The sequence below is a fragment of the Motacilla alba genome, chromosome 10 (assembly GCF_015832195.1).
Source record: "Motacilla alba alba isolate MOTALB_02 chromosome 10, Motacilla_alba_V1.0_pri, whole genome shotgun sequence".
NCBI lineage: Eukaryota > Metazoa > Chordata > Aves > Passeriformes > Motacillidae > Motacilla > Motacilla alba.
The window spans coordinates 5,036,380-5,053,930 of record NC_052025.1 but is presented as its reverse complement, the minus strand read 5'-3'; the positions used below and the strand labels follow the sequence as shown (position 1 = coordinate 5,053,930).

Below are 17,551 nucleotides of genomic sequence, written 5' to 3'. Positions count from 1 at the left end.
TTTGTTTCTAGTTCCTAATTCTGGCATAGCAGGACATCAACTACAGCAGATTACCTTTTTTTCATTAGGAGTTTCAGAAGATTAATATAGATTTATCTTAAAGTTTATCATTATTTTCATTAAGGGTTAAATTTTCTAGGACTGGACCTCTTGTCCCAGTAAAAACATTCTCTGTGACAGTCTAAAGGACATCCTGAGCAAGATGCCTCAGGTTTGTTATATATATGTAGTCTTCAGTCTAAGCATTTGGCAGAGATTTTAATGTGGTGTGCTGATAAAAGGGTTTAAAGAAAAGAATAAAACTGACGTCTTCCCTCCTGCCCGCCGCGGGCGCAGGGTTTTTTAAGTGTTCTGCCTCTGTGACAGGAAGTCGATGCTTTCCTGCCCTCTCGTGCCGCCGGAGAACAAAGCCCGTGGCCTGGGGCAGCGCTCCTGCCCGCGGCCGGGAGGTGCGGCCGGCCCCGGGCGCAGCGCGGGAGCCCCGGGCCCGCCCGGCCGCGTTCCGCGGAGCACAGGGCGCTGCGGCCGCCAGCGGGCCAGGCGGGGGCCGGGCCGGCCGGGCCCCGGCTGCTGACGGCAGCTTCTGCAGCTCCTCGGCCTCCCCGGGCTGGGCAAAGGTTGGCGCGGCTCCCAGCCAGTCCAAGGGTTGCGCTCGTCTGGGGAGGCTCGAGATTCCTGCAGCTGGGCAGGCGAGAGGCGAGCGAGCGTCTGCAGGTTTGTGCTGCCTTTCTTAGCACAGGAATTTGGAAGGCCGTGACCAAGCGGAATGATTTAATCTGCTTTAAGGTTACGATTTACTAAAATAATTCTTGCCTTCGGCAGGCACGAATTGAAAACCCCCTGATCAGAGATTCAGCAGCTCTGCTCCTGAGGGAGTCATTCCTACCTATCAACAATACCAGGTCAGGCTGCTGCTAGAAATGAGCTAACAAAGCTTGGTTAATAAGCTCTTCATGTCTGCTGTTCTGAACAGATTGAGTGCATCCCTCTAGCAGTCTTTCTTTGGAAGGCCTGCAGCCGAAGTATTTGATAAGCTGTGATGTAAGAAACCTGAGCTGGTGCAGGGGGTTGGTTTTCTTTGCTTGATTAATAAATGAAGGAAACTCTTCTCCAGTAGCTGAATGCATTTTGTTGCAGTAATTACTGCTGCTGGTGTCAGGATACAGATCAGATCATCCAGCTTTTCTTTTTCTCCTAGAGACACAATGTCTTCTGGAAATGACTGTCAACCCCAGACGTTGACCAAACCCACTTTTGATGAGAGAGAGGCAGCTGAATTGGTTGACAGGGTGTTTGGATTGAAGGTATCTTGGATCAGGTCACTCCCCAGCTATGACGATCAGAACTTCCACGTGCGTGTCTCAGCTGAAGGTGCTGATGAGTTTGTCCTCAAAATCACCAATTCAGAAGACAGCCAGAAGCCTGACCTCATTGAAGCGCAGACCCAGGCCATGATGCTTCTCAGTGCTGAAGGCTTCCCTTCAGCTACTCCTTATCTGACCAAAGATGGTAACATAATGTCTCTGGAGTCAGGAGGTGAGCCGCTGTGGGCACCTTTACTGCCCCACTCTCACCCTTAGCTCGGCCGTAGCTTGCCATATGGCACACCATGTGTGTGCTAAAGGGAAACTCTAGGCTTGCTTGAATACTAGGGATATGCATCAGGTGACCTGTATTCCAGCCATAATGGTCCAAAGTTAAAATGCCAGAAGCAGAGCAACTCAGAGAGAGTAATAATTAACTAGGAAAACAGTTCAGTTTAAGGAATTGGAGAAAACATTTATCTGACGTGTGTCCATGCACAGGAAAAGTTAAAAATGCTTCATTGACTATGTACTGCTTGAAATTATTTGCCTTCAGAGTGTTGTAAAATACAGTTCTAGCCCATCTCTGAAGCCAGAATAAATTGCTTTAATAGTGCTTGGAAGAAAAATTTTGTTGGCATTTAGCTTTTACTGTCATTGTACCTTCCAAACAACTTTTAGGATTCCTGAGACCTGTTCTGCTGCAAAACTTTGTGGGTGTGTGCGGGCACTGGAGGAACCCTGATTGGTGCTGAGTTCTTCTCAGCATAGATTTTCTAAGTGTGTTAAGGTTTGTACATTATTACACAACATTCTGGTAAATCAAATCTTTGCATTTTTAAGAGCTACATCTGACAGCTTCTACACTGGGACGCGCCCTTTTTGCCTCTTGCATTAACTGTTAGTCGGCACACAGCAGAGTGACTGCATCTCTCCTTGTCAGGAACTGGACTTGGGAGCAAGAAGTTCATGGTCAGACTGCTGACTTACCTGCCAGGTACACCAGTAGCAAAAATCACTACCAATGCTCAGATTCTGTATGAGATTGGGAGGCTCGCTGCCAGCGTGGATAAAGTGCTCTCGGAGGTGAGTTCTCATGCTTTGGCCTCACACTTCTCTCTTCATCCATGTCTCTTCAGCATTCACTCACGTGCTTGCTGCCTGCTTTTCAGGCCTGCAGAATGCAGGTTGGTGACTGCAGATGTCAGTGACTCATGGCTTAGGTGCCAGCCTCCACGCTGGCTGAAGCCTTTCCCCAAGTGACATGGTACTGGTGATCCTTCAGCAATGCATTTTTGTACCACGAATAGGGACATAAGGAGTTCTTTTTATTTATGCAAAGCTCACCTGTTAGTGTTTCAAACCTGGCAAATAAAGGAGAATGAACCCTAGGGTGCTCGAACTAGAAGAACAGAATACCAAGCTTGTTTTAAAGGATTTTTGTGTAGTGATCAGCTGGCTGATCTGGTATTTTGAATGCCTTTGACTTGCTGACTTTCTTCATTAGCACTGTGACCATTTCACATTTATACACATTTTAACCAGTGCCAGCTGTGCCCACAGAGATCTGTGACACTTCTCATTTGCACCACTTCACTCACTCTTAATGCAAACTAAGTTCTTTGCTCTGTAGTTACACAGGATAATAAAGCTGATCAATCAGCCAGTACTAAGTTTGATGCATGAAAGACCTCACATTATTTATTAACCTTTCATTAACCTTTCCTTCTCATGTTCTGGCTACCAGCTTCAGACAGTTATGAAATGTGAATTGCCAGTTTTACTAAGCACATTCTTAAATTACAAGAGCAATTGTGAAAGATAACTTACCGCTGCCTTCTGACACACTGGTCACACTCTTAAAATGTGGTTAAAATAAGCTGGTCTCAAAATATGCTGTGACTGATCCTGCTAAGGAGGAAGTAGTTAATGAGAAGAAATTCTGATAGAAAAGGCTCTTTATTCCTTTAACACATGGATTATCATCCACCAAGGTGGTTTAGGCTTGATCTTGTTCTTAACTTGTTCATACACCATCGACTTTTGACTGTCATTTAGTGATCTTTAGGAGCCTTAATTTCAAACATAGTTTTTGTAGTTTTTTTCTTAAAAGGATGCCAGTTACTCTTGTGGGAAGTTGTTTTTTAAATTTGCCTCATGCACTGATCCAGTCTGGCCCAGAGGTCACCTTAATAAGCATTTGAGGAGTCCAAGATAAGCATGGGTTGTGTAGCAGGAGAGAGGCTTTTCCTCTTTGAATGTCACTTTCCAAACCATCCCTTCCATTTGCTACTGAGAGAGGGGTCAAGGACCTGGATGTTTAAAGCAGCGAGGCCTGGATGTACAAAGGCAAATTTTCATAAGCATAAAGCCATGGTCAGTGTCTCCATAAACTACTGTGCTCAGCATTTTCCACACACCAGCTGTTCCTAAGGCTTGTCCCCCAAAGGTCCCACCTTTGAAAGCACAGAGTGTGCCTGCTCCCAGCACGCTGGCAGGTGTGTCTCTGCTGCTCCCACAGCTTTCTGCAGCACCAGCTGTGTAGGCTGAGCTCTGCCAGAGCGGGACTCTGGCCTTGGCCGAGGCTCAAAGCTGCTACTCTAACGTCACCCTATGGACAGTTAACAGCAGTTTTACATTATTGAAGTGACAAATGACTTAAGGTAAGCTTTGTACCTGAAAGATGGGGAAAACCATTCAGGCTGTATGTAGATATTAAGATGCTTGCTTTAATCATTCTTCAGGTTATTCTTTTACTTGCTATAAAACAGTCCAACTCATGGTGCTTTTCAGTGAGTCTTATCAGAAACCTGTTAAAATGAATAGGGGTTTCGAATTAAGCCCTTTAATCATAAATCTGCCATTTTTCTTATTCCTATATTACTGTGTGCTTTTTCCAAAGAAATTCCAGCATCCATCGGTAAAAAGTCTGCATCGAGGTCAGTTCATTTGGAATCTGGCAAACGTTCCTCTTCTGGATCAGTACATTTATGCCTTGGGCCAGAACAAATACTGTGCCGTGGTGGAGCAAGTTATTGAGCAGTTCAAAGGCAAAGTAATACCCAAGCTAAGCAGTTTCCGAGCCTGTGAGTATTTTATTCTCATTGTAATTATGTTCAACTGAGACTCAGAAATTTCATACAGGAGTTTGGCTCTGTAGAGAAGGAAAACAAAAATAGCAAAAAAAAAGTAAATTGCTTTTCCCTAGCCTAGACATAGACACAGCACAGAGTAAGCCAAGAGGAGTGTTCTGTCCAGTCAGGGTCAGTTATTTTTCTGATGAGTTTCCTCCTAGTTAAGTTTATGATTTTCATGCTGTTATATCAGCTTACTGAATATATATGGAGCACAGTGCTACCTTTCATAAAGGCCCAAATAAGTACTTAATCCAAATTTTGGAATTCAAGTGACACTGATATTGATGATGATGTGACAGTTCTGTAGTTGGAGACTGCTGTTGTGCGTTTGTGAACATGCAGTGTATTGCAGATCACAGCAGCCTGGAGCACCATCCCCTAACGCTCCCTCTCCTCTGCCATCGGTCATCTGGCAGTGCCGTGGAGCTCACGGGAAGGTGTGACAGGCTGCACTTGATGCTGCAGGGGACTAGTGTGGTTTTGTAGCCGAGTGTTAGTTTGACATGCATCTTCCCAAAGCTGTTTCAGCTGTTTAATAATTATTAAATACTGTTTCTGTTTCTTCTGCGTTTAGGTATCAATCATGGAGACCTTAATGACCACAACATTCTAGTAGACTGCAGTTCTGCTTCCCTGGAGAATCCCCAGTACAGAGTGTCTGGCATCCTGGACTTCAGCGACATGAGTTATGGGTATTACGTGTTTGAGGTTGCCATAGCCATCATGTACATGATGATTGAGAGCCCAGACCCTCTGAGTGTTGGGGGACATGTTCTCGCAGGGTTTGAGAGCATCCTGCCGCTCACCGCTGCGGAGAGAGGTGCCCTCTTTCTCCTGGTGAGTGGGAGGTTTGCACAGTCCCTCGTCATCGCTGCCCACACGGCTCTTCTGTACCCAGAGAACAAGGAGTACCTCACAATCACGGCGAAAACTGGCTGGAAACACTTAATGGCAATGTTCGAGGTGGGCCAGGAAGCTGTGGAGAAGAAGTGGTTTCAGACTGCCCAGGCGTACGTGCACCACGCCCCTGCCCCGTAGGTCCGCGGCTGCGGAGATACTGCGGGTGACACCGGACTGAATAAAGCCATAAAGGCGGCGCTCTCTGAGCTGGATGGGGCGCGTCCGCGAGCAGGGCGGGACCCTGCTCATCTCCCCGGGAGAGAAAACCATTACCGCCCCCACGGCGGGCACAGGGATGTGGCCATTACCGCCCTCATAGCGAGGGGAGGGTATGTGCCCATTCTGCACTTTCATGGCAGGAGCAGGGCTGTTTCCCGCCCTCACGCCGGGGGTGCGGTGTGACCATTATCCCCCCTCACGGCACGGGTGCGGTGTGACCATTATCGGCCCCCACGGCAGGGACCCGGTGTGACCATTCCCGGCCCTCACGGCACGGGTGCGGTGTGACCATTCCCGGCCCTCACGGCAGGGACGCGGTGTGACCATTACCGGCCCTCACAGCAGGGAGCCGGTGTGACCATGCCCGGCCCTCACGGCACGGGTGTGGTGTGACCATTCCCGGCCCTCACGGCAGGGACCCGGTGTGACCATTACCGGCCCTCACAGCAGGGACCCGGTGTGACCATTCCCGGCCCTCACGGCAGGGACGTGGTGTGACCATTCCCGGCCCTCACACGGCGGGCGGGGCCGTTTCCCGCCCCTTTCGGCGGAGCCCGGGCACGCGCACGTGACGCTGCGGGCCGCGCGCGCCAGCCCCGCCCCCGGCGACGGGAAAGGGCGCAGGCCCCGCCCCAGGCCGGCACGCGGCACCGCGCAGGCGCGGCGGCCATTTCCGACGCGGCGGTGAAGGTTCGGGCGCGGCCGCAGCGCCCGGTTCTCGCCGCCGGCTGGGCCTCGCCGCCCCCCGCCCGGCCCAGCGGTTGCCTCCGGCCCGCCGTGAGTGAGGACGGGCGGCGGGTGGGCGGCGGGGCGCGGGACGCGTCTCTGCGCGGCGCGGGAGGCGGCGCGGCCCTCGCGTTGTGCCGCGCTGAGGATGACTGTGCAGTGCGGGCGCGGGCGGCAGCGCCCCCTGGGGCCGTGCCGGGTGCGCTCGGTGCCGGTTCCCGGTTCACGTGCCCTGTGCTCTCTTGCAGGCCCGGTGCCGGTTCCCGTGCCCTGTGCTCTCCTGCCGGCGCGCTGCCCTCTGCCCGTGGCGCGTTCCCGGCACCATGGTGAGTGACCCGCCTTCCCCGGAGCTTCGCTGAGCCGCGGGTGCTGCCGAGTCACGGCCCGGGCGGGGGCGGCGGGCGGCGGTCACACTGCAGGGGCCGGGCTGCGGGCACCGGTGACCAGCCCGGGGTCACCGAATGGCTGGGTCTGTTATATAGGGGCTTTATGGCGTTGGTGACAAGAGAGTGGTGATACTTACTGAGCTATTCCTTTTACAGTCTCGAAGATATGACTCCAGAACTACCATATTTTCTCCGGAAGGTATTTTTTAACCCAACACTTTCAAATCAACTCTGACTGTTCTGTCTTCTCAAAACTATCAAAACACTTGCACAAAGGGTGGTTGTTAGTAGCCTGTTTCTGGCTGAATATGAATTACAGATATCATATTTGCCCACACCCAGTTCTGTAGGGACAGCAAGGGTCCAAAGTGGACATTTTCAAATTCATTCTAATTGAAGCAATAATGAGACTGAGTCCTATTAGTGAGTAGTATCACCCGCCATGTGTTTGAAATAACCATTTATTTCTTGTGTGAGCCTGGTTAGATTTTGTCACTATTCCGTGAGAATGGATAATATCTGCGGGTGCAGTCACACCTCTCCTTGTTATTCTTCCACATGCTGAAACAAGTATGTACAAACCATGTTTTCTTACTTCTTAGATGGGAAGAACCCAAGAAATCCCATATAAAATATTTTCTTTGTTTATTGAAAATTTGTCTTGGGTAATTCTACTGCAGCACAGAATATTTTTTTTCTTTTTTTTAATAGAAAGGTGGGTTTTGGTTTTTGTTTTTTTTTTTTTTATAGAAAGGATTATTTTTCCCTAGTGGCCATGTCCAGTATTACCTTATTTTCCTTCTCTGGCTCCTTCCTCCTTTTCAGCCAATTAATTTACAATTGACTGGTAAGAGACTGGAGGAGTAGCTGGGGCAATGAGCACTTTTCAGATTCTTGTAACTTACAGTCGCCTTGTGCAGTTGGTCTTGTTCAGTGTCATTTTTTGATGCCAGGATTCCAATCCTTTCCCAGGCCGCCTGTACCAAGTCGAGTATGCGATGGAGGCCATCGGCCACGCGGGCACTTGCCTGGGAATTCTAGCGAACGATGGAGTTCTGCTGGCAGCAGAGCGCCGCAACATTCACAAGCTTCTCGATGAAGTGTTCTTCTCAGAGAAAATATACAAACTTAATGAGTAAGTTGAAATGGTGATTAAATGTCCTGTGATGTTATTAACAGCAAAGTGCTGATCAGCACATAACCTGGTCTTATTTTATTTGAAGTGTTAATAATCTTTTTGTTTGGTGTTTTAGACAAGTGTGACTGTTCTGTCATTGGACACTTCGGTAGTTCCCCTTCTAAAGTAGAAGTGTTGCTGGTTTGTTTTTTTTATCTCCAGGAGAATTTTCTAGGTGGAATAGCATGGTTGTTGGTACTACGCCATACAAGGTAATGGTATTGTAGCAATTAAGAAAACTGGGAAATCTCAGTTTTAAAAAATCCAACTGGGGGGCAGAATAAAGAGTGCACACAAAAATTACCATGCTATTTCAGCTCCCTTTCCACATCTCTGTTTTTCTTTGGTGCCTCAAAAAGTCCGAGGTAACTGGGTAAAAAATGTGCCTTAGGCTTCTTTGCCACAGTTGTAGCAGAGGTGAAACATCTGTCTATTATCATTTTCATTCTAGCTCTTGGAAGTTAAATTTGTGATGTCAGAGCAGAGTTTTATGGATTATGCTTTTTTGTTGCAAGGGAGATAGAGCTTCATCCTTGACAAAAGCTGCAAAGGAACACAAATAGTTTTCTGTCCTGTCTGCCTCCCATTCCATGTTGATCTTGAAAGCACCTGGAATGGTAGGAAGTACTGGGTTTTCAAGGAGGCAGTGTAATAGCACACTGGAGCAGTCACCTAGAACAGCCCTTCCATCTTTTGGAAAATTCCTAATTTCACAAATCTTTTTTGTGTAGCCAAAGGTTTGTAGCATATGAGATTGAGCTAAAGAGGTACTAAATTAAGATCCAACGAAACAATCAAGGATTGAAGTGCTTATTTTTCTTAGGGCACTACCAAGACCATGAAGTTTCAGTTGCACAGATGCCATGTGTCAGCCAGCAGCTCCCACTGAAGGCCTGTCACATCTGTGTGCCTCCTTCATTGCTGAGATGGGCTGAGTCAGGTGGCCTCCTGAGAGGCACCTGTATGTATGTGCCCAATGGCTCTTGTAAAACCACTCAGAACTTAATCAGCCTTGGCACGACCCTCTTCTCAGAACTGTATGTATAACTAACATACTGACTTGCTGACTTTGGCTGTCCACCTCTGCTCTTAGCAAATGGTTACTGATATTTTTGGTGCACCCTGAAGGCAGGAGCTGATGAACCCATTTTGTATGGCAGCTGTGTAGCTTTGATGAGAAAATCCCAGCAGCAGGTGGTCTGCTTGAACCTCTGTATGAAGACGTGAGTTGGTTGGTTGGTTGGAGATTGACAGGAATTCAGTTAATTTGTATGCTTTTCTTGCAGGGATATGGCATGCAGCGTTGCAGGAATAACTTCAGATGCCAATGTTCTAACAAACGAGCTGAGACTGATTGCACAGAGGTAGGTCTGCTGACAGCTAACACGGGTTTACTCACTGTGCTGCCACATTCAGCTCTGTTTATGCATTAGATCAGAATGAACATGCATTCAGTACATCAGAAGTAGGCTGGAATAGAACAGCTAGATCACAGATACTCTAACTCAGGAACTTGTTTCCTCTTAAATGTTGTGCAGGATATGGTCAGCAAAACAAGTTTTGAAAACTGTTTTTTTTCCTCTTTGATATTAGGTATTTGTTACAGTATCAAGAGCCCATTCCTTGTGAACAACTAGTAACAGCACTGTGTGATATCAAGCAGGCTTACACACAGTTTGGAGGTAATGAAGTGTGATGAGTCATTGTGTTGCTAAATGTCTCAAGAACAATTCTCTTACATAATGTGAAGGATCGAAGTCTGGACAGTTCTACTGAATTCTCTTAAAAAGTTATACTTAGGAAAAAAATTGCCTAATTTAAGAGGGGAATGGGTAGTCATGGTTACTGTTATTTGCTGCTGAGACTTCTACTTTTTATGGCTTGGTAAAGTGATGGCTGAGCTGCTGGCTCCTAGCGTAGAATGCTTTGAGTGCTCTTGCATTTAATGAATGCCATCAAAAGACCAGCTGAGAATTGTTTAGGCAACCTTTCAACATTTTGGGCCCATCCAGCATAATGGCACAATGAATCAAAACCAAGGCTGTATGTAGGGGTATCAATATTCTAACACTTGAAAAAGTACTGCTTATGTGGCTCAAGCAACATGTTAGAAAGTGATATTGTAAGTAGTGTTCCTTAGTATATGAACTGATGATTCTGTTGTTTTACATACATGTAGTGAGAGAGAATTACCTTTTAAACTACTGGCTTTTGACATTGCTAAGTTAAATGCTTTAACAGCTAAGCTACATACTTGAAATACTAAATTTTGATTTAAAGTTCTGAGATAGTAAATTACAATTTGTGGAGACACAAATTAACTGGTCTTAAGGTTAAATGGACTAAACGTCTGCTGCCTCCCACCCCGTGACTTAGAAGGAAATGCTGGCGTGCTTATCTCAAGCAACAGAAGTGCAGAACTGTGTTAAATCCTAGTTCACAAGAATAGATTGAAAAACGAAATCAAAGAAAATGATTGTAACTCATGACCAGTCTTGTTACTAAATTTAGGTTGCTAATAGCCTTCTTTTCAACAGGAAAACGTCCTTTTGGTGTTTCATTGCTCTATATTGGCTGGGATAAGCATTATGGATTTCAGCTGTACCAAAGTGATCCTAGTGGAAATTATGGAGGGTGGAAAGCCACATGCATTGGGAATAATAGTGCTGTAAGTTCTGTGGTTTTTTTCTTCTCAAAAAGACAAGAAGCGTAAATCGTACTATGTTAATTGAGCTGAGTTGTTGATTATTAGTACAGGAGAGATTTACAGGCAATTTTAGGAATGCTGCTGTTACCTCATGTATTGGTATTATCTGGCAAAACCCCACACCCCGGCTGTGTGGTTGATTGCCCCAAGACACTGTTTTAATTCCTGTGAAATTTACAGGCAGCTGTGTCAATGCTGAAGCAAGACTACAAAGAAGGGGAAATGACCTTAAAGACTGCCCTGGCATTGGCCATTAAGGTTCTAAACAAGACCATGGATGTCAGCAAGCTCTCTGCTGAGAAAGGTGAGCGTTCTCCACACGGGACAGCACCCTCTGCTTAAACAAAGGGAGCAGTGAGTGCACTATTCCAGATGTGGCTCACTGGAGTGTTAGTTGTCATCAAAAAGTGTTTTTAGAAGATGCAGCAGTTCTCAGCCGTAGCCTGAGAGGCATTCAGATAGCTTAGTCCAGGCTGATGGGCCCTTTGGGCAGCCTCAGGCTGCGGCTTGGGGATCGGAATGCCTGCGTGTCTGGGAGCAGAACCCTGCCAGGAGCTCCCCTGCTGCTGTGCTCTGCTGCAGCAGGGAGCTGTGGGTGGCTGCCTCCAGCCAGGCTGCGTGGCACAGGGAGCTTTGGAGCCTTCTGCCTCACTGTCGCTTGTAATCTCAAACCTTGCCCTGCTGATGATTGCTCTGCCTAAACGCTGCTGTCTGTTCCATGTGTTTCAGTTGAAATTGCAACACTGACAAGAGAGAACGGAAAGACAGTAATAAGGGTTCTGAAGCAAAAGGAGGTGGAACAATTGATAAAACAACATGAGGAGGAGGAAGCAAAAGCTGAACGTGAAAAGAAGGAGAAAGAACAAAAAGAGAAGGATAAATAGAATATGAAATCAAGTGTTCTCTAGATAATAAAGGACCTGCTTCAGCAAAAGATAATCTGGATTTTTGTGCTGTAGAAGCCTACAGCTCTGCCATGGAGGACCCAGAAGTACTTTTGATGAAGCAGGTCCTTAGTCATCATTTAGATAATTAGTTTACTGCTCCTTACATTGACCAATAATTGCTTTAATTCTTGAACACTCTTTCTTTCATCTTCTATTTTTTATTATGGAATAAAATTTAAGAAGAATAGTGATGGGTGTCTTTATTTCCTCAGTAATGCCTGGATATGCACAATCTTGAGGAATTTAATTGCTTTAAACCATTAAAACAAGGTATGTGCTAGTTGGTAAAGAACAAATATGGTGTTAGAATTGTTAGAATTTTGTGTGTATGTGTGGGTTTTCCTTTAAAGGTAGTGAAAAGAGCTCCTAAGTTTGAAAAGTCATTTCACAAATACAGAATTAAAGTGTGCTGGCATGCCAAGTTTTAGTTTTGGCCTATTTTGTTCTATAGCAGGCTCTGTCAAACTGATGGTCTTGCAAGCAGTAGTGTTTGAAAAATGCCCTGTAGCAAATGTGTTCAGTTTATCATAGCCTTCACAAGTGCATGTGTTTTCTAAGGAATTAATCATACAACACTAGTTACATTCACACAAACTAGAACGACATTTTACAAAGGCCGTGTGAAAATGCTTTATCTTGTCAAAGTACAAATAGGTAAGTAAAATAGTGCATGATTTTTAGGCCATGTTGACTACTTCACATTTTATCCTGAAAGGAAATTAAGATGTTTTGTTTAGTTGAGTGTTGCTGATACTTCCCCAGTGAATTTGATTCCTTTCTCTTACACACCAGTCAAAAAACCTAACCAGTTTATCACCAATTAATTGTGCATTAATTAGGAATCATAGTCATTTTTGTCCAGCTTGCTCCTATACTGAATGCAAAAAAGTATGATTGTCAGATTAGCAAAAATCTCTTCTACTTCTGAAAAAAAAAAAAAGTGATCTGGAGTGAACAAAAGAAATAAAAAGTTACTGAAAATTACTGTGCACCCATTCAGATATCAAAAGCAAAGTGAAAAGCCTGAGTGCTTAAAAGTGAGGCCTTGCTGAATTTCAAACCATAACAGCAGTGATCCGGCCCATTTGTGCCCACCCTGGATTGTACTGATCGTGTAGGTTGGTTTGGTTTTCTTACCCCAAAGGATAATGTATACAGCATTTAATATGACCATTTAAAGAAACAGAGTGAATCCATACAGTGTTTTGTTGGTTTAATCCATTTCAGACATTTTTGACTAAAATGTACTTTGTCAACATGGCCAGAAATGACCCTTCCTCCCAACTAAACCCATTTGTGAGTTCACTGCTGTAAGAGTCACTGTGGAGAACAGAGGGAAGGAATCTGACTCAAGATGTCTGTGCTGCAGCTTGTGTAGTTGTCCTGCACTCACTCTGTCCAGAGAGGGGGGAGGCTCTGGGTTCTCAGCAGGACCTGCTTGGTCGTTCTCTAAGCCTTGGTGCAGCCCAATTGCTTTAGTCTTTAGCACTGAACTTAGACAGCACTTTGTTAACACACAAATTTTATAGCTAATGAAAGTTCTACTGACTTATTGACACCTTGTGCAACAGTGGGTCTTCCAAACAACACAGGAATGGTATTTCATGTAACAAGTCCTGAATAGTTGCAGACAACATGCAATGGGTAATATTTAATCTCCATTATAAAGGATCGTATAAATACCTCAAGCTCCATTTTATGTAAAAATTCAGTGCTCAATCTTTCTATTTTTTGATACCATGAATGCAATATATCAGCATCTTTTGCAGATTTCTGGATCGCTGATGATGGTTATACAAGGACTTGGAATATGCTCTAAAAGCAGCAATGCCAAAATGGAGTTTTTTCTCACTTCTCGAAGATTACTTGCAATGATACGTGATAGATTCCAGCAATGCTTTCTGTCTTCTGGGAAACTGTTAGTGCATCCGAGATTGTGTTCATCAATGTATATAGTTCATAAAAGGCAGTTTGTTTAGTGTGTGTAAGTATTATCAGATATCTTAGAATATAGACTTAGTAAAATATTTTTCTTAGAAGCATTTTTTCTAAAAAAATGGGGATAATTCATATATGCATATATTGGTTTAAAGAATTACCAATACCATTTTCTTGCCAAACATGGCATCATTTGCTGGTAAAGGAGAACTTTTTAGATACTGTAATAATAAAAAGTTGGAATGACTTTACTAAATGTATTGAAGCACTGTAATAAGTTTTAGAAGATCTTATTTATTTAAAGGTTTTGTTTGCACAAAGTGGAAGAAGTATTGTCTAATACTTCTTGAGTATAATCTTTGAACAGTAATTACCAATTTAATTTAAAAAACCATCATCTCTCCTGAGTGCCATTAATAGCTGATTGTGAGCTGAGCCTCAGCACTGCCTTGGAATAGGCAAGTAACTCTAGCTGGCAGTCATGTCCAAGATGTACAGCCAAGTTCTCCTAACCAAAATTTAATTTGGGATTCGTTTCTGCATTTGAGCCTAGGGCAGTAAGCAGATGCTGGAGATCTTTCATTATTAGAATCTTCCTGAGCCATCTGGACACTAATGCAAGTTTCTTTCCTGTTCTTCCTAGAAATAAGAGCAGTGTTTGACTGCATTGGCCTATTGTATTGATTCTGGCTTTGTGTGTTAAAAAAAAAAAAAATTAAAAAAAAAATCACCACCAACTGTGCCTTTTCTGGGAGTGGTTTGGGGATAAGTCGTAAGAACAGAAAAATGATTCTGGCGATACATTTGAGGTATCTTTGCTAATCAAAATGATCTTCCTGTTCTTTGTATTTTTTTTTTGTTTGGTGTACGTAGTGTTTACATAGAGTTTACAGTGTAACACATAAGTATTTAAAATATTTAGCTATTGCTGTGGATTTAATGTTATTTTAAAACAAGATCTTCATGTGGTGCTGTGGAAGGTGACAGATTTTTCCGATTAGGTAGAAGTATTTACTTAAAATTGTTTGCATAATATGATGTTTGTAAACTTAAAAAACTGGTTAGCTTATATCTCACTTGATTGCATGATAGAACTTGTTAGGGCAAATATGCAAATATTCACAAATAGATTGTCCTAAGAAATTGTAATGTGGTTTGTTATTCTAAGTAGTTTAAGAGATAATGAAACTACTGCTTCTCCAATAATTACCTGTGCTGTCTCTTGCATCTGTCAGTGCTTAAAAATAGTTAGCTTGTTTTCTAGGTGACTGTATTCTGTTCAAATAAAGTCAAATTAACTTCCAAGACTGCTTCTTATATGACCTCCTTTAGGTATGCTTCCCTCTTCATCCCAATATTTTACTTGTCAGTTACAAAAGCACCCGAATTAAGAGACAACAAAAACCTCCTGACGTTTAATTTGACAGCTGCTTCTGGTTTCTTATGTATTTCCAAGGTAATTATTTATTCTTTCTCTTCATAACCTTAAAACTAGGAAGAAATACTTCTCCACTGTGTTGAGAAAATGAATATAATGATTGAAAGGTGTTCAGTGGTTTCAGAGGCCTCAGGACTGTGATACATGGATAACACAGCTCAGTATGCAAGACATCTAAGTCCAAGAAGTTGGTGCACTCAAATACTTCATACATGAGAGAAATTGTTTCATTTTAGACTGGTGGAGATCCTAAGACTTATTTAAATATCTTTAATTTTCTTTAAAGAGTGTTTTCCACTATGATCTTCTTCAGTAAAAACGATCCTGATTTTCAAGTTTTAATTGCATTTATTTCTACTGCATATTACAATAAGAAAACCCACTGCAGTTTACCCACTCTGGATCTAAGAGTACTGTTCATTGGCTTTAATCTGGAGAAAATTCAGCTTCACAAAGTTTTTAGAACATTTCTCATTTTACAAATAGAACTGAGCAGCTGGCTATTTTTATCCGGGTTTAATTTGGCATTTGGCTTTCCAGTTAAACTACTCTTCAGTGCACAGTAAAAGCTGCCATCAGCCAATTTATTGCAGATTCTCAGAGTGTACTTTAGCAGGGACCTTCAGATGTCACCTCCTGCTGACAAGGGTCCTTTGAAAGGCAGCATTACTCATGCAATTGTTTAGGCTTTCACTTAATGGTAAATAGTAAACTTAACGTGCTGCTGATACTGTTAATATTCTGCTCCAAGTTCAAAGCATCAGGAAAAAACATCTACTTATTTATAACTACTGTTTTCTAAAACAGTAATAATACAACATAATTAACATGTGCCAGATGATGCTACATAAAATATTTTATGGCATGTAACCCAGACGGTTTAATCCTTTTATCTCCTCCAGCATCTGTTTTGCCTGGTTAGGACCCAGCTGCACACAAATCCACAGTTATGTAATAAAACCAGTTTCCTATGTCCTGCACGTTCTAGTGGCAGCTATGTTCAACATTGGTAGCGACACATTGTGGCTCTAAAATGCATCTGCTGCAGTGCACAGAAATACAGATTTTACCTGATAATCTCATGTTAGGAACACCAGGTGCAGTGCAGTAGTGAACCAGCTTCCATCAAAATGACAGAGTTGCAATTTCAGTACAAATACTGTCCAGTAATTCTTGAAGCACTCAGAAAATAGCAGAACTAGTGTGTCACAAAAAAAAAAAAAAAGTGTGGGTTTGTGCCCTGTTTTGGGCCAAAATATATTTTTCATTTACTATAAAATCTTGAGTTGACAACTGCATATACATTAAGCATTTCAAAATAAGAGCATCCTGCATCCTTTACACAAATATTTTGATTTGCCACATACAAATGGATTCTCCATATATAAAATGACCATATTTACTGCAGAGCATTCAAATCAATACAGCCTGTCACTAGAAGCGTGCTGGAAGAAACTCCTGTGTAAGCAGCCTTTTCTGTGTGCCTGTACAGCCTGCATTATGTCTTGCACAGACATGCACAACCCAAATATGGCTGCAGGAGAAGATAATACAGAAAAACATGAGTCTAAAAATTGAGGAAGGGACTGAAATGTCCCCAGTATTCTGTTTTGGTCATTGAAAAGATTCACTGTTTACACAGAGAGATGCAGTTCTTCTGTAAAATAAACAACTGCTATAAAAGAATTTTGAAAATTGACGACATGATTAATGAAATTGCTGTTTGAGTAGCGCTCATTTTAGAAAGGTATAACGTTGCTAAAATTATTTGAGTGAAATAAGGACTATTTTCCTGAGGAATGCGGTATCTAGCACTTGTCATGTACAAGCTGATTAACACAGTAATTTAGCCCTTCTTTCCATGTCTTTTCTCTCTATGAAATATTAAACACTGTCTTAGATGTAAAAAATATGTTATTGCCAGCTGGTTTTTTGGCAATGTGTACACTATATATTTCCATTAGGATGATTTAGGAAAAATCACTGATTAAGTTTCACAGTGTGTGTGTTGGAAGTTGTCTTTTGTAACAGATTTTATTTATCTGATACAGAAAAAAAGTGGTGTTTTGTACAGGGTATTTATTATATATGTTGTATATCTATAATATACCTAAAGATGTGGAAATATCCTAAGTCTTTTTAGCTTGCATTAGTTTATCTATTTTAGATTAAAAGTTCCAAAATATTCTAAATTAGAAACTTTTAAAAATCGTATTGATTTAGAAACTTGCAAAGAAAACCTCTACCGAGAGTTTCAAATGCAATGAAAATAAAAAGGGTTTTTTTTCGCCCGAAGTCACTTACACTCGCACCCTCCCAGGAGCACAGTGCGGAGGCAGCAGGCGTTGCCCGTGTGGCGGTGCCGGGGTTATCGAGCGCTGCTGCGGCAGCCGCCGCGCGGGACAGCGGCCCCGGCCCCGCTGGGCGCGCACCTGCTCGGCCCCGGCAGGAGCCGCTCCCGGGCGGCGGGACGGGCACGGGGATCGAGCCTGTAGGCGCAGCGCTGCCGCCTCCTCCCCGCGGTACCTGCCGGGAGCCCCTCCGACGGCGCCGGGCCGAGAGCGGCCCCCGACCCCCGAGGGCGGCCGGCGGCGCGCCGGGCCCAGCGCGGCCCGAGGCTCCCGCCCCTCGCGCCTCCTCACGGCCCCCGCGGGGCGGGGCCAGCGGCGCCC

At 43.9% G+C, this 17,551-nt stretch overlaps 2 protein-coding genes and 1 long non-coding RNA gene across 3 annotated transcripts; 2 read left to right on the top strand and 1 right to left on the bottom strand.

Moving 5' to 3' along the window:
- Positions 1-374: 374 nt before the first annotated feature.
- Positions 375-5,537, top strand: HYKK (hydroxylysine kinase). Its single transcript, XM_038147659.1, has 6 exons — positions 375-714; positions 823-902; positions 1,199-1,536; positions 2,248-2,390; positions 4,207-4,390; positions 5,016-5,537. The coding sequence occupies exons 3-6, from the start codon at positions 1,206-1,208 to the stop codon at positions 5,477-5,479; spliced, it is 1,122 nt and encodes a 373-aa protein (XP_038003587.1). The 5' UTR covers positions 375-714; positions 823-902; positions 1,199-1,205; the 3' UTR covers positions 5,480-5,537.
- A 641-nt stretch (positions 5,538-6,178) lies between these two features.
- On the top strand, positions 6,179-11,924 carry PSMA4 (proteasome 20S subunit alpha 4). The gene is made up of 9 exons (XM_038147666.1): positions 6,179-6,337; positions 6,535-6,612; positions 6,829-6,871; positions 7,645-7,807; positions 9,136-9,213; positions 9,443-9,531; positions 10,387-10,517; positions 10,737-10,860; positions 11,286-11,924. The coding sequence occupies exons 2-9, from the start codon at positions 6,610-6,612 to the stop codon at positions 11,438-11,440; spliced, it is 786 nt and encodes a 261-aa protein (XP_038003594.1). The 5' UTR covers positions 6,179-6,337; positions 6,535-6,609; the 3' UTR covers positions 11,441-11,924.
- A 2,365-nt stretch (positions 11,925-14,289) lies between these two features.
- Positions 14,290-17,504, bottom strand: LOC119705352. The gene is made up of 2 exons (XR_005258193.1): positions 17,184-17,504; positions 14,290-16,077 (listed from the first exon to the last, which is right to left on the bottom strand). It is a non-coding gene; the product is annotated as an uncharacterized LOC119705352 (long non-coding RNA).
- Positions 17,505-17,551: the final 47 nt, after the last annotated feature.